This window comes from Schistocerca gregaria, chromosome 6, assembly GCF_023897955.1.
Source record: "Schistocerca gregaria isolate iqSchGreg1 chromosome 6, iqSchGreg1.2, whole genome shotgun sequence".
NCBI classification, from domain to species: Eukaryota; Metazoa; Arthropoda; class Insecta; order Orthoptera; family Acrididae; genus Schistocerca; species Schistocerca gregaria.
In genome coordinates, this window is record NC_064925.1 from 78,744,655 (window position 1) to 78,761,673 (window position 17,019).

Here is a 17,019-nt window from a genome sequence, read left to right on the forward strand (position 1 = left end):
CTGTGTGCTGATGCAAGCTCAATTCGTGATACTTCGCTATTAGTTCCAGGCTGTGATGACTTCTGTTACACAGCTTGAAGCTGCAGTGGATGGGCATCACTGTTGTGGGCTGGCCATGCGGATCCAACGGACGTCGGTTCGGTCCACACATGTGGTCAGCCCAGTTACAGCTCGCTCTGAGGTTGACCCCTCACCCATGGTCGAATGGGAGATCGACTCAGGGCGCAGCAGGAGGCGGAAGACTTCCCAGGGGGCCGCACATAAGGCCTCCCCTGATTATTCTGACAAACAGTGACTGACACTGTCTCCCAGCCCGTTGCAGTCGCTTGTCCTGCTTCAGAGGAAACATCTCAGAATGCAATTACTGGCAATTACAGGGGGTAGGTTATTGGTAGTTTGCAGCTCCAATGTTAGGCGCGTTATGGGGACCCTTAGGGAATTCAGTCACAGGATTCAGAGTTATATTTTGACCATACGTTGAGATGTTCACACGTGGAAAGGCAAATGTTGTCTACCAAACATTGGCAGGATGGTGGGAAAGTACTGTCTCACTTCAAAAGAGATTGCTTACAAAAATGTTCAAATGTGTGTTAAATCTTATGGGACTTAACTGCTAAGGTCATCAGTCCCTAAGCTTACACACTACTTAATCTAAATTATCCAAAGGACAAACACAAACACCCATGACTGAGGGAGGACTCGAACCACCGCCGGGACCAGCCGCACAGTCAATGACTGCAGCGCCTTAGACCGCTCGGCTAATCCTGCGTGGCGATTGCTTACAGAAGCCTCATGTAAGATATTCTAGAATATTGCTCAAGTACGTGAGACCCACACAAAATGGCACTAGCAGTGGATGTTGAGTGTATTTAAAGAATGGCTACGTGAAACTATACGGTTTTACTTTATTCACAGGAGAGCATAAGGGAAAGGCTGAAAACCCAGAACTGACAGACACCTGAAGATAAAACGCCAACTTACCGTGAAAGTCTGCTTACATATTTCCAAGAACCGAATACTAATTGAGACACCTAAGAATATACTACATGCTCTCACGTATCATTCCAGCGGAAAATACGAAGACAAGACTGGAGTAATTATGAAGAGCACAGAGGCGTTTAAGGTGTCTCTCTTATCATTCACCATCTTATTCTTTTCGTTATGACTTTGTCCCACATTGCCGGCCGGAGTGGCCGTGTGGTTCTAGGCGCTACAGTCTGGAGCCGAGCGACCGCTACGGTCGCAGGTTCGAATTCTGCCTCGAGCATGGATGTGAGTGATGTCCTTAGGTTAGTTAGGTTTAATTAGCTCTAAGTTCTAGGCGACTGATGACCTCAGAAGTTAAGTCGCATAGTGCTCAGAGCCATTTGAACCATTTGTCCCATATTAGCGCAGGGTCGACACGGTTATCAACAGATTTGGCATGATTCATTGTAGGGTTGATGGGATGCCCGTCCTGTTGCCACCCCAGTTACTGTCCCGCACCCCCCTCCCCCCACCCCCCTCGAAGGAATACCAACACCCCAACCATCTATGTGCATTGTGAAAGTGAACGAAACTTTTCTGAATGTTTTCGAATCCTGCAACTAAGGTGGGACTTATTATAACAGAGCGCCACCAGGCGGCTTCGATCCATGGCCAGCGCACCCGCCGTCCCGCAAGCGGCGCTTTAAAGGCGCACAGATATCAGGTCGGGTTTCTTCTGGAGTCCAAAATTCGAGAGTGAAACGGGAAGAAACCGTAGTATGTGGCAAAAATAATACTCTGCCATGCATTCACGGTGATCTGCAGATAACGGATGTGGACGTAGATAAGTGTTTGACGCAGGTCTAGTACTTTGAAGAGTGTATTCTTTTGTTCGTTCGTCATCTTGTTGATTTTGAGAGACGAATGTAAGGGCTGAGACGCAGCGCCCACATAGAGATAGCTGCTCCCGAGCAGCGTCAAAGCGATTTGCCGATTTCCGCCTGGATGTGCTCTGGACACTGTCAACGCGAGAGGGCGGAAACAGCAAGACAGGCCGAATGGAGCGAGACGCAGCTGTGTGAATACTTCCTTATCTTCGACATGTGGTCAGAATCTCATTCCGAAAAGCCTACAGGTCACATTTATCATGCGACCCGTTAGGCTGTGTGTGTGTGTGTGTGCGTGTGTGTGTGTGTGTGTGTTTGTGTTTGATATACAGATGTCCATCGCTCGCACAACATATCTGACAGATAACGTTACAAATTTTGTACGTTGTTCGTGTCTCACTCTCATGCTATAAACTGATAACAAGAAGCAGAGCGCAACTAATGGGGCTGCAGGACTTTTGCGGAATATTTTGTTACTTGTGTTAGCCTCACTCATTTTACACACATAATTTTATACGTTCTGTGTCTGTTTCACTTTTAAACTCGTTTGAGCCTTTGCTCGCTCGAAACGTTAACTACTATTTGAAGTTACGCGTGTAACGCAGTCAACGAACGTTCAAATACTTCAAATGGCTCTGAGCACTATGGGACTTAACTTCTGAGGTCGTCCGTCCCCTAGAACTTAGAACTAGTTAAACCTAAGGACATCACACACATCCATGCCCGAGGCAGGATTCGAACCTACGACCGTAGCGGTTGCGCGGTTCCAGACTGTAGCGCCTAGAACTACTCGGCCACTCCGGCAGGCCAACGAAAGTTAAACGTGACCGTTTGAACATTGCTGGTGATGGGAAACCTTTATTATCTGAAACATTGAACATAATTTTTATGCTACCAAGGCCAGCTTTCAATTTGACTACGTTGAGGTATTTTACTCTGTCAACTAGTCGTTGCATTCGGCTCACTGTTCGTCGCTGCAGGGTGCCGCCACAGCGGTGTTAAAATATTGGCTCATTATGAACGAATGAACCACTTTCTCTTTGGTAGTAACACAACACTGTTTGGCTCTAGTACAGAAACTTCACAACTGAGCGCAATGATTCAATATAGCAACTTTCAAAATCAGCATGGAAAACTACACTGCAGAGCTAAAGAACTGGTACACCTGCCTAATATCGTGTAGGGCCACCGCGAGCACGCAGAAGTGCCGCAACACGACGTGACATGGAATCGAGTAGTCTGAAGCAGTGCTGGAGCAAATTGACGCCATGAGTTCGAGGGAGTGCAAGGCATCCCAGTACATCACAATAATATTAATGTCCGGGGAGTTTGGTGGTCAGCGGATGTGTTTCAACTCAGAAGAGTGTTCCTGGAGCCACTCTGCAGCAATTTTGGACACGTGGTGTGTCGCATTGTCCTGCTGGAAATGCCTATGTCCGTCAGATTGCACAGTGGACATGATGCAGGTGATCGGACAGGACGCTTACGTACGTGTTACCTTTCACAGTCGTATCTAGAGGTATCAGGGGTCCCATAGCACTTCAACTGCACACGCCCCAAACAAATGCCGGCCGGAGTGGCCGTGCGACTCTAGGCGCTACAGTCTGGAACCGAGCGACCGCTACGGTGGCATGTTCGAGTCCTGCCTCGGGCATGGATGTGTGTGATGTCCTTAGGTTAGTTAGGTTTAATTAGTTCTAAGTTCTAGGCGACTGATGACCTCAGAAGTTAAGTCCCATAGTGCTCAGGGCCATTTGAACCATTTGAATAAACAGGATAGTAAATACAGTTTGGTGTACACCTCCCTGGGGCACTGCTGACGATACCTTTGCGTCTGACGATCACAAATCGTTGAAGACCACAAATGTACAACTTAAGAAGTCTTTGAGCCTCTCATATATCTGGGAACAAATCCCTATGTCTGGACCTTCGTTGCCTCAGAAGGGCAACGTGCGCGAAGTTTTCCTAAAATATAGTAATCTGGAATCTGCTTCTTGCTCTTCATTTATGGTTCGCAAAATATCATGTGAGAAGAGGGCAAGTTAAGTTTCGCACGAGAGATGTTTTCTAAAACAATGTTAATTTGTGAACAGAAGCTTTTTTGCCTCAAGAAATTTGTTATATTCGAAATCAGAGTAATGTTCAAAGGAATTCTGCAGCGAACTGATGTTAAGGATATTGATCTGTAATTTTTGAGCTTTCATTTGCCCTTCTTGCACACGGGAGTCACGTGCGCTTTTTCCCTCCACTTGGGACTTTTGCTGGGCGACAGGTTCGCGATAAATGCGCGCCAAGAAAAGGGTAAATGGTGTAGAGTGCTCCCTGTAAAACCGCATTGGTATTCCATGCGGATATGACGACTTATTTGTTCTCTACTCTTTCAGCTGCTTCTCTGTACCAGGGATGCCTATGTCCTTCGTGCAGGAGTCTGTGCGGCGATATGTGTGTACGATTCTCCTGCGCGAATGATTTCTTACACGCGAAATTTGAAACATTAGTTTTGCTTTTGGTGTCTTCTTGTGCCACATCAGACTAGTCGACGAATGACTATAGACAAGCCTTCGAAATGCTTAGTGATTGTATGTTGGACCAGAATTTATTCGTGTTCTCGGTAAGAACTTTCGCTACTGTTAGACGTGGAAGTTGTTATATGCTTTGTATTTCGATTTTTTTTTACAAACACACAGTATTCTACCAAGATTTGCCTGTCGTTATTTCTGCCTTCTTGTTTGGATCGACAGTACAATAGTATCTGCTTCCTGACCATTTTCCGAATTTTGTTATTAAATGATATTGGTCTTTTTCCTCCTTTCTGAGAAAGTACTTCTCCAAGTGCATTTTAAAATCAGTTTAGACTATATCCATAATTCTAAAGCGGTAGGGAGCTGGTTGGTGAGTGTTAAGGTACCTTGGCTACAAAATAAAGTGTACTTGAACAGAAATGTAATATTATAAACATTTATATTCTTTGCAATGATAAAATACACAACTTAATGGTGGGAGCACGGGTAACTAAAGGCTAAGGCACTAAACCCGAGGCTCACCACATCAGTAAATAAAATTTTTGAAATGCGTCGATGCAAGACGATAATTTAAAAAGATAACAAAGACCTCGTCAATAATCGACACACTAGCAGAGCACATAATCAAGAACGTGGTGCGTAGTGCAGCCCCAGAACAGTGCATGCAACTAATTATCGATTCATGTGCTCTTCTTCAATGGTTCTGTTCTGCAAGGGCTATAAAAGTTTGTGTTTCTTCTTTCGTAATGACTTCACAAGTGATGCTTGGAAGCTGTGGACACTGACTACCTTTGGGTTATGAGTCTTGTTGCTTGTTACACAAAAAAGATGGTTCAAACGGCTCTGAGCACTATGTGACTTTACATCTGACGTCATCAGGCCTCTAGAACTTAGAACTGCTTAAACCTAACTAACCTAAGGACATCACACACATCCATGCCCGAGGCAGGATTCAGACCTGCGACCGTAGCGGTCCCGTGGTTCCAGACTGAAGCGCATAGAACCGCTCGGCCACAGCTGCCGGCACTTGCTATACAGGTCAGTTTTGAAAATGAAAAGTATTTTTTGCCAGGCACTCCGTCTCGCCTTACGTATCCGTCTGCCCTCGGCCATTCACATCCTATATCAACGTATTAATTCCCCCTGCCCGATCTCTTCTTCCAGCCAGACACTACATAAACCTCACGATTTCTTACACTTACCGCTAACACCACAAAAACCAGCGAATAATTCCCCATGACACTGAGCTGCTTTGTTACCAGCACATTCCTCTAGCTTATACATACACACTTTCCATATCATAGCGCAACGAAAATTTGACTATTTCCTGTGCCTGACCACAAGTTCACCCTCAGACCTCTCCATCCTTCCCACCTTAGCGGAATATATTGATGAGCTGCTGTAGTGTAATGGCTAAAGTAAGTGGCTACTAAGCTAGAGGTTCTGAGTTCAAACCTTGTTTGGTGCTTAATATTTGTTCTATGTACTGACTTGGCAGAAAATCCTAAGAAATTTTGGTCCTATGTCAAAGCGGTAGGTGGATCAAAACAAAATGTCCAGACACTCTGTGACCAAAATGGTACTGAAACAGAGGATGACAGACTAAAGGCCGAATTACTAAATGTCTTCTTCCAAAGCTGTTTCACAGAGGAAGACTGCACTGTGCTTCCTTCTCTAGATTGTCGCACATTTGACAAAATGGTAGATATCGAAGTAGACGACAGAGGGATAGAGAAACAATTAAAATCGCCCAAAAGAGGAAAGGCCGCTGGTCCTGATGGGATACCAGTTCGATTTTACACAGAGTACGCGAAGGAACTTGCCCCCCTTCTTGCAGCGGTGTACCGTAGGTCTCTAGAAGAGCGAAGCGTTCCAAAGGATTGGAAAAGGGCACAGGTCATCCCCGTTCTCAAGAAGGGACGTCGAACAGATGTGCAGAACTATAGACCTATATCTCTAACGTCGATCAGTTGTAGAATTTTGGAACACGTATTATGTTCGAGTATAATGTCTTTTCTGGAGACTAGAAATCTACTCTGTAGGAATCAGCATGGGTTTCGAAAAAGACGATCGTGTGAAACCCAGCTCGCGCTATTCGTCCACGAGACTCAGAGGGCCTTAGACACGGGTTCACAGGTAGATGCCGTGTTTCTTGACTTCCGCAAGGCGTTTGACACAGTTCCCCATAGTCGTTTAATGAACAAAGTAAGAGCATACGGACTATCAGATCAATTGTGTGATTGGATTGAGGAGTTCCTAGATAACAGAACGCAGCACGTCATTCTCAATGGAGAGAAGTCTTCCGAAGTAAGAGTGATTTCAGGTGTGCCGCAGGGGAGTGTCATAGGACCGTTGCTATTCACAATATACATAAATGACCTGGTGGATGACATCGGAAGTTCACTGAGGCTTTTTGCGGATGATGCTGTGGTGTATCGAGAGGTTGCAACAATGGAAAATTGTACTGAAATGCAGGAGGATCTGCAGCGAATTGACGCATGGTGCACGGAATGGCAATTGAATCTCAATGTAGCGAAGTGTAATGTGATGCGAATACATAGAAAGATAGGTCCCTTATCATTTAGCTACAAAATAGCAGGTCAGCAACTGGAAGCAGTTAATTCCATAAATTATCTGGGAGTACGCATTAGGAGTGATTTAAAATGGAATGATCATATAAAGTTGATCGTCGGTAAAGCAGATGCCAGACTGAGATTCATTGGAAGAATCCTAAGGAAATGCAATCCGACAACAAAGGAAGTAGGTTACAGTACGCTTGTTCGCCCAATGCTTGAATACTGCTCAGCAGTGTGGGATCCGCACCAGGTAGGGTTGATAGAAGAGATAGAGAAGATCCAACGGAGAGCAGCGCGCTTCGTTACAGGATCATTTAGTAATTGCGAAAGCGTTACGGAGATGATAGATAAACTCCAGTGGAAGACTCTGCAGGAGAGACGCTCAGTAGCTCGGTACGGGCTTTTGTTGAAGTTTCTAGAACATACCTTCACCGAAGAGTCAAGCAGTATATTGCTCCCTCCTACGTATATCTCGCGAAGAGACCATGAGGATAAAATCAGAGAGATTAGAGCCCACACAGAAGCATACCGACAATCCTTCTTTCCACGTACAATACGAGACTGGAATAGAAGGGAGAACCGATAGAGGTACTCAGGGTACCCTCCGCCACACACCGTCAGGTGGCTTGCGGAGTACGGATGTAGATGTAGATGTAGATATTGCTCTTGATATCCGTGCCACGCCTTCTCTTCCCTCACAACTTCTCCCTCCCTTCCAACTGCTTGCTTCAGCAACTTCTTGTACACAATTTCCATCCCACTTACCCCACTCTACTCTGTCCTACATTAGTTTCTCGGTTCAACATTCTCTATCGCATGTTTTTCATACAACATCCCCAGTCTCCCTCTCCTTTTAAGAACCAAATTAGGGATCCTTTTCCTCATCATTTCCATACAAAGAATAACCCAAAATGAGCTTACATAAAAACTATCATCACCTACTGCTCACCTCTAACTCGTAATGTAAATCCCAATTTTTTGGGGCCTGTACTTCGATCGGTGAAAACAAAACCCTTATAAGATTACTTTGTTGTCTGTTTGCATGTCTGCCTGTTTGTCCGACTGACTAATAGGAAGCGTTTCTGGTAGGAACGGGTAGACGTATCAAGTTGAAATTGTTGTACATCGCTACAGTGTACCGTCGCTTGGCGACCTAGAAGAGTGAAGTTTCTATGTAGAAGCAGTCAAAAGATATGGCCCTTTATGTCACATATTTAGACGAATTACCTCGAAGAGATCGGTCTATTGACACACAGTCAACATGAGTTTATAAAACATCGTTATTGTGAGGCAACTAGCTCTTTATGCACATGAAATGTTGAGTGCTATTGACAAGAGATTTGACACTGTACCACACAAGCAGCTAGTACTAAAATTGCGTATTTAGGGAACATCGTCTCAGTTACGTGAGGGATTCGTGATTTTCTGTTAGAGAGATCACAGTTCGCAGTAATTCACGGAAAGTCATCGAGTAAAACAGAAGTGATTTCTGTCGTTACTCATGGTAGTGTTATAGGCCCTTTGCTGTTCCTTATCTACATAAACATTTTGAGAGACAATCTGAGCACCCATCTTAGGTTGTTAGCAGATGACCAAAAAAAATTGCAAAATGATTTAGAAAAGGTATCTGTATGGTGCGAAAATTGGCATTTGATCCTAAATAATGAAAAGTGTGAGGTCATCCACATGAGTACTAAAAGGACTCCTTTAAACTTCGGTTAAACGATAAATCAGTCAAATCTAAAGGTTGTTAGTCGATGCCATTGTGCCAAGGAAAAAAACAACCTGCTTATACAGGTGGGCAGGGTGCCGAAGAACAGATGAATACTTACGTTGACCCACTGTGTCTTCCAGAATGACGAGATCACCCAGGGGATGCCACGAAGACGTTCCCAGACCATAATGCTGCCTCGTCTGGCCTGGTCCCTTACGACGATTGCTGAAGGGCCATCAGTTCGATGGAGTATAAAACGTGATTCATCTGATAAGGCCACCTATCGCCATTCAGTGGACGTCCAGTTGGGTTACTGGCGTGCAAATCCCAGCCTTCGTCGCAGGTGAACAGCAATAAGTATGGGTGCTTGAACTGGGCTGTTGGTAGCCGCTTAGTTCATCTGACTAGTCAGTTGTTCACCAGTAACACGTCTTTTCTCCGCAATCGTCATTCACCCTATAGTGCGCGTGATTTACGAGAGCGGCCGAGTTTAGGTTCGTTCTGCGCATCTGACGTCACAAAACACAGTCAGCCAATGAACAGACGACGACGTTGCCAGAGCTCTATTGCAGTGCAGAGCACTGACGAGTGTCTTCAGTTTTAGAAACGTTCAGTCATAAATAAAGTAGCTGAACAAAAGCCATGTCTTGATAGCAGATTTTCTTTTATAGAAAGTTTGGAAAAAGCGTTCTTTGTACCAGTTGCTTAATATTCTATTAATTAATTAAACTGAACAAGCAATAAGCCTCCTAATTCAGGCGATAGCAAGGAATGGTGTTTGTATCATTCTCACTCACCGCTTTTTTGCAATAAAGAACTGCGATAATTATTTATTTCCTATTGTACTTCGACGAAACGTCAGTAATTCATAGTCTTAGCAACAGTGTTTGTCGGTATTTTTCGTGATGTTTTATTGTCCTCTAGGTGTTTGATTGATCGATGAGTTGCATTAGCGTAATGGATAAGGTGTTTGACTCCTAAATGCAAGGTTAAGAGTCCAAACCTTGTTCGCTGCTTAATATTTTCTTTATTTAAAAAAAAATATCGAAGTGTCTTACTTCATTAATTTTATTCGTTTGAATGAAATTTTTTGAAATTTCTCGTGCTTTGCCTCTAAATTATAATCATAATAAGTTTTCGGTTTTTCTAATTTTGTCCTCCAATATTTCTTTTCACAGCAATTTAATAACAACGAAAAGGCAAACATACAATATTCATGTTAACTGTTTTGTTTGTATACCTTCTCTTCTGCAGTCGTTGTTTTACTATTCGTATTGGGATATATTCGTCTGTGACAGTATTAAGAGTATTATTTAGAGCAGAATTTCGGCTGGTACGTTGACGAGCTACTTGATTGTCTGACGCAATTCTTTGCTCCGCTGTTTTGGCAACATCATATTCAATGTTTCCGTCTACCTATGTTTCGACAAGTATTTGCTGTCTGTTGTGACAAACACAAATTGTTTGCGCACTCCGCCTCACTGACAATATATTTTGGTTTCTATGTTTTATTACGTCCACAATTTAGTTTTGCATATTTCGCCAACTTTGTTTTAATCAGAACGTTTTAGAAAAAGGCGAAATGACTCTGGTATAAATAAAAGTTTTATTACAGTCGTGAAAGACGGAATATTTCTCAATATCACATACGACACCTATCTGGTACTTAAATTAAATGAGATATTGTTAAACAGTAAATTTTATATGAAACTTAGGTATCTTCTCCATATTTCACTCTCAACATTGTGGCAACTAAAATCGACCGTACGGAAGTAAACACTATGGACTTTTAACTCTGCAAACTCTTCAAAATTTCGTGCAATGGTTTACTACATTTAATGCTGCACAATAACTGCGCTGAACATCGAAACAAAATTAACTCATCTATGGGGGGGAAGGTATCAGCGAAGAAGATGTGTCAAATGAAATTTTTGGGCCAAATAGTTTTTGTGAAATTGAATGATAAGTGTGTCAAAGCAGTTGGAACACCATGCGTCTGCACAGGCGAGCAGTGCACTGATGACAAAATCGCGCACAGCGCGGAATGCGGGGAGCACTTCTCTGTAGCAGCGAAAGGGTTAATGCGGCCGTGGTGGCTTTACTTCATAAACTGCGCGGTCCCCCCCTAAACGTAAGCTTGAGAACTAACTATACTATGGCGCTGCTTCTCTTGGCGTTTGCAACTGGCAACGCAGCAATCTCCCGCGTCTCAGCGGGCATGCGCGAGCTGCCAAGTTAAAGAATTGAACTATAGTCATTCGTGGCCTGTGGTGCGCCAGTTACCTTGGCCCCAGTTTTGGATAGCGCCATTTTGCCATTGATGGTATACTTTAACCATGATGGCACGCAAACAGCCTTCAAACTAAGCCTTTTCAGAAATGCTTCCACCCCCTACCTGATAACCAACTATCATGCCCTTTAGGCCGTGAAATAAATCGCTACGTTTCAAAATAACTGTTTTGCACTGTTTTGCACGTCCGATCGACACCATTTATGTACCCTCTGTTGCTAGCGCTGCCACCTGTCGTCTGTAAATGGGTATTGCACGTTGACATCGAGGATGGGCGGTGGTTACGCAAATGTTACTGGACTGTGTATCTATGTGCGGTATGGTACCCGTTTTTCATGTTTAATATGGCCATCCCCGTTTTAATTCAGGTGCTCAATAGTTTCTGTTGCGTGACTTTTTCTTAATATTTCGCATGACCTTATGTGGGGGAGTCTGTCCCCCGTGTAGGTCACAGGGTTCAGATGTTGTTAACATCTCAGGGGTATGATCAGTGCTCAACCGTAGTCTCACATCCTGTATGTGACGACAGATGTCCACTTCACAGGCCTTCTAGTTGTGAAAACAGCAATTTCTCATTGTTGTAGTCGAACAGGTACGGTATGTGATTTCATAATTACAACAACAACCACCGATGGTACATTCTTCTCAGATTGTGTGTATACCGTGATGTGGGAGACTTGAAACTGATCCGGACTTCAGGCTTAATTTATTCCAAATAGCATGTTTGCCTAAATGTGTTAATTGCCAGAATTTATGTACTAAAGCATTCGAACGTTGTGCGTTGAGCGTACCGAGTTTCTGACGTCATAACGTGAAATATCACGTTCGGGAGTCTTTCCGAACGTGCAGAGCAATATCTGGCATGTCAGCTATTCTGAGCATTGACGACTGAGACGGCGCAATGCCACCTACGTCACACGCACGCAGTCTCCCTTCAGTACAGTGTGTTAACTGTAAGACGGCAGAGTTGTGAGGGAAGTGTGGCGAGAGGAGGAAGCAAGCATTGGCTGGAGAGGGGAGGGGAGCCGTTGGAGGGGGACCAGGCTCGCCTACCAGTTACACTGCTGGCACTACAAATTGCGCGTCATGCTTACACGAAAGCAGACGAAAGGCTTGGAAGTAAAACTCACTTTAAATGTTGTCATGTACATTAATATATATATATATATATATATATATATATATATATATATATATATATATATATATATATACTATGCGCTCACAAACCATTCATCCGATTGCAATGAAATCATCGATCATTATTTGTCCACTTCTTTTCCTAAGTTAAAAGAGAGAGAAATACACTCCTGGAAATTGAATTAAGAACACCGTGAATTCATTGTCCAAGGAAGGGGAAACTTTTTTGACACATTCCTGGGGTCAGATACATCACATGATCACACTGACAGAATCACAGGCACATAGACACAGGCAACAGAGCATGCACAATGTCGGCACTAGTACAGTGTGTATCCACCTTTCGCAGCAATGCAGGCTGCTGTTCTCCCATGGAGACGATCGTAGAGATGCTGGATGTAATCCTGTGGAACGGCTTGCCATGCCATTTCCACCTGGCGCCTCAGTTGGACCAGCGTTCGTGCTGGACGTGCAGACCGCGTGAGACGACGCTTCATGCAGTCCCAAACATGCTCAATGGGGGACAGATCCGGAGATCTTGCTGGCCAGGGTAGTTGACTTACACCTTCTAGAGCACGTTGGGTGGCACGGGATACATGCGGATGTGCATTGTCCTGTTGAAACAGCAAGATCCATTGCCGGTCTAGGAATGGTAGAACGATGGGTTCGATGACGGTTTGGATGTACCGTGAACTATTCAGTGTCCCCTCGACGATCACCAGAGGTATACGGCCAGTGTAGGAGATCGCTCCCCACACCATGATGCTGGGTGTTGGCCCTGTGTGCCTCGGTCGTATGCAGTCCTGATTGTGGCGCTCACCTGCACGGCGCCAAACACGCATACGACCATCATTGGCACCAAGGCAGAAGCGACTCTCATCGCTGAAGACGGCACGTCTCCATTCGTCCCTCCATTCACGCCTGTCGCGACACCACTGGAGACGGGCTGCACGATGTTGGGGCGTGAGCGGAAGACGGCCTAACGGTGTGCGGGACCGTAGCCCAGCTTCCTGAAGACGGTTGCGAATGGTCCTCGCCGATACCCCAGGAGCAACAGTGTCCCTAATTTGCTGGGAAGTGGCGGTGCGGTCCCCTACGGCACTGCGTAGGATCCTACGGTCTTGGCGTGCATCCGTGCGTCGCTGCGGTCCGGTCCCAGGTCGATGGGCACGTGCACCTTCCGCCGACCACTGGCGACAACATCGATGTACTGTGGAGACCTCACGCCCCACGTGTTGAGCAATTCAGCGGTACGTCCACCCGGCCTCCCGCATGCCCACTATACGCCCTCGTTCGAAGTCCGTGAACTGCACATACGGTTCACGTCCACGTTGTCGCGGCATGCTACCAGTGTTAAAGACTGCGATGGAGCTCCGTATGCCACGGCAAACTGGCTGACACTGACGACGGCGGTGCACAAATGCTGCGCAGCTAGCGCCATTCGACGGCCAACACCGCGGTTGCTGGTGTGTCCGCTGTGCTGTGCGTGTGATCATTGCTTGTACAGCCCTCTCGCAGTGTCTGGAGCAAGTATGGTGGGTCTGACACACCGGTGTCAATGTGTTCTTTTTTCCGTTTCCAGGAGTGTATTTATAAGAAAATGCCTTCTGCACTGCATGTAATTTTTTGAATTGGAAATGTACTATAATATGAATGTGTTTAGAAATAATACAGTAACCAGTGGTGTTTTCATACAAAGCAATACAGTAACAAGGAAAAATGAAATATAAGGTAGTTCGGACGAAATAGGGGGCTCATTCAAAGTGATTGCGAACAAAATATCTGAAATGGAATCTCACCTTTTCTTGCCAGGCGTTTGTGGTGATACGCCAGGATGATTCTTGGAAAACTGTTTGAATCTTCCACTGCTACACATACTTTGTCCTATGTATGAAGCAGCTCTCACTCAAGATTTGTAAATGCGGTGAAGCAATTTTTTCTCCTCCCTTTCGCAGCATTCAATCACACGCAATATAATTTTGCGAGCATTGCTACGTAATACTGGTTTCCTTCTAACCGCAGACCTACCGGTAGGGGTTGTTGGCGACTCCCGAGTTGGCCAGCAACTGCCTCTTCACTCATTTTGATAATGTTTAGCACAACTGCACAATAAAAACATGTATAACAGTACAGCGCAAAACAATAACGAAGCAGACGACAATGGCTACCTTGTACAACGCAGTCAGGTACGTAATGTTGGCAGCAGTCGAAACTGCGTGCCTACCGAAGCCTCCCGAAGTTTACCGACTTCTACCGATTCAGGACTAGGGAGAGGTCTGCCATCTTTTAGTTTTCACACTGTACAGAGCTGTGAGACGCCATATTGGCATTATTTGAAGCCTATATGTATGTATGCCGTTTCTGAACACCAGCAAATTGAGAATCACTGGAAAACCCGTTGTCAGTTGTGTGATTCGTTCCAATAAAATAATGAGAAACATCATTTTCGTGGAAAGAGAATTATTGTCACTTGCGTATTATGAGAGTAGGCTATTTGAAGGCAGCGACACACTGAAGATCCACCAAAAACGCTTTGTTCTTGGTACAATTTGTTATAATTAGATTTCAGTTAGTAACATACTGATCTACGATTAACGTTTTTAGCAAGGTGTAAGAAACTATGATTAATAATATGTATTGCGTTGTTGGTTTGTCATAGTGAGTAGCGTCACGTGCTTCGGTAGCCCAGATGGTAGAGCACTTGCCCACGAAAGGCAAAGGTCCCGAGTTTGTGTCTCGGTCGGGCACGCAGTTTTAACAGAAGGCCTCTGATCAATTATACACCAAAAACAAAAAAATAAAAATAAATACAATAAAAATATAAATTAAATTTAGAAAAAGGAAGATTTTGTTTTGTTTGTAAGGATAGCCCTAACCTTGATTTCCCATATTTTCTGGGGCAGGTTTAGTCAGGAGCCAACGCCTGAAGTGTACAAGATTTTTTTTGTTATAGGATTAAAAGTGGCCGTGACACTTAGGATTTTTTTTAGTTCCAAAAGAAGGAAAAAATAAATCACAAAAAAATTAAAAATAAAATATAAAATAAAAAAATAAAAGAAAAGAAAAAAGAAAAGAAAAAAAGAAAAAAAATGCGTCTCTGCCATGAAATGATTTTTTGTTGGGGGCGGTGGTTCGCGCCTTGACATTCCCAAATTCGCGTTTTTATTTGGTTCTGGTGCTGTATTATTAATTTAATATAAGTATATGCTATAATATTTGATGTTATGTAAATATAAGTTCACTTTTATAAGCCTGTGTCCTTATTGATTGGCCACGGTACTTTCCTTTTCGTGGACGATGGAGGAAATGTCCGTTTTAATAGAGCTAATGTGGGAATTTTACGCGCGCCCGTTGAGTAAACAGTGTGATCTACCAACTAGCAACATCCCTCAACTGCCGCTCGAGTGCACTGCGATCGCGTATACCGCGTTGGGGCCCACGTACCGTATGCACGAATCGCATTGTTCCTGAGCGTTCAGCAGCACGTTGAACTTGGCTCGCTCAACGTTAACTTTCGACAACACAGTCCGTGTGCCAACTGCTTAAGGCCCGTCTATGACCACTAGAAGCCTGTAGCAGGTATTGTGCAACGTCTTGTATATTTGCTGGTGGTTGTTTTCTTCACGAACAGCATTTTTATGCACTTCAAATGGCACTGGCTGAGGAGTGAATGCAACTATTACCGCTGACAACCATCGTCAATCCCTCCACCCCAAACTGCATCTGCGAGGGCACGAGTGCACAGATGGGGCCTGGGGGGGGGGGGGGGGGGGAAGAAACAATAAAGACGATACAACAGACTTTTCCGAAAATATTTCCCTTAAAAACTGTTTACCTATTTTTGTGTATGGAAACCATTGTCCTACTTGCTGTTCACAGGAGCGATGACTGGTCTGGGAAGCCTGCTGCTATTTGCGGTGTTGGGGACGGCCTGTGCCCAAGACTTCGCCGTGAAGGTTAACGTGACCGGCGTGGGAATGCTCGGTGGCTCCTTAGCTTGGACCAAGCGCCAGAATCGAACCATCTACCAGTTCCTGGGCGTGCCCTACGCCAACGTCACCACCAGGTTCCAGGTATGACCGCCGCTTTGGCTTTCTTATTACGCCTCCAACGCTCTCTTTTGTTTGTTTTGGGGGAAGAGACCAAACAGCGAGGACATCGGTCTCGTCGGAATACGGAAGGATGGGGAAGGAAGTCGGCAGGGCCCTTTCAAAGGAACCATCCCGGCATTTGCCTCGAGCGATTTAGGAAAATCACGGAAAACCTAAATCAGGATGGACGGACGCGGGATTGAACCGTAGTCCTCCCGAATGCGACTCCAGTGTGGTAACCACTGCGCCGCCTCGCTCGGTGCAGCGCTCTCTCTACAAGTGTTCGGTGCTCGACCGCTAGCTGTCGTCTTCCTGTAGACGGTGCAGGCACGATTGTCACAGCCCACTGTGGTCCTTAGCAATGAGCAGTATTGGGTGAGGGTGGGTGAGTGAGTGCCCCAGCTGGGGTCATATCAGAACTGGGAGGGAGCCTGGTGTGAGTTATCACATTCTATCATTTTTAGTTTTTAAAAAAAGCAGCTATTATAGTCTCCCTTTCTAACGTCAGTGTATCTCATTCTATACAGCATATTCTTGGGTATTTTTTCGCAGAAATCTGAGGCCATAGAAACATTTGGTTTTCAGAAAGAAGCTCTGTCAGACTAAATTTTTGTGACAACATACTCCGACTCTCGATTGGCTCTCACAGTTACTGGAATTGGTTGTCACGGGTCATTTGAATGGATAAAAGGAAATTATTTATACCAAAGAAGTATTAAGAATACAAAAGACCATTTAAAGCTCTGAAGCATTAATTTAATAAATATTTAAGAAAGTGTCCAGTATAGTATAGTCTCTTTCGAATGCGCTTCCACAGTTTTGACATGTACCGA

At 44.7% G+C, this 17,019-nt stretch overlaps 1 protein-coding gene across 1 annotated transcript in view; it reads left to right on the forward strand.

Annotated features, from left to right (window-relative positions):
* The window catches only part of LOC126278041 (cholinesterase 2-like), a 224,371-nt gene that overhangs the window by 4,919 nt on the left and 202,433 nt on the right, over nucleotides 1-17,019 (forward strand). Inside the window, exon 2 of the mRNA XM_049977796.1 lies at nucleotides 15,975-16,168. Coding sequence (XP_049833753.1) covers nucleotides 15,975-16,168 — 194 coding nt within the window. The remainder of the gene's footprint in view (nucleotides 1-15,974; nucleotides 16,169-17,019) is intronic.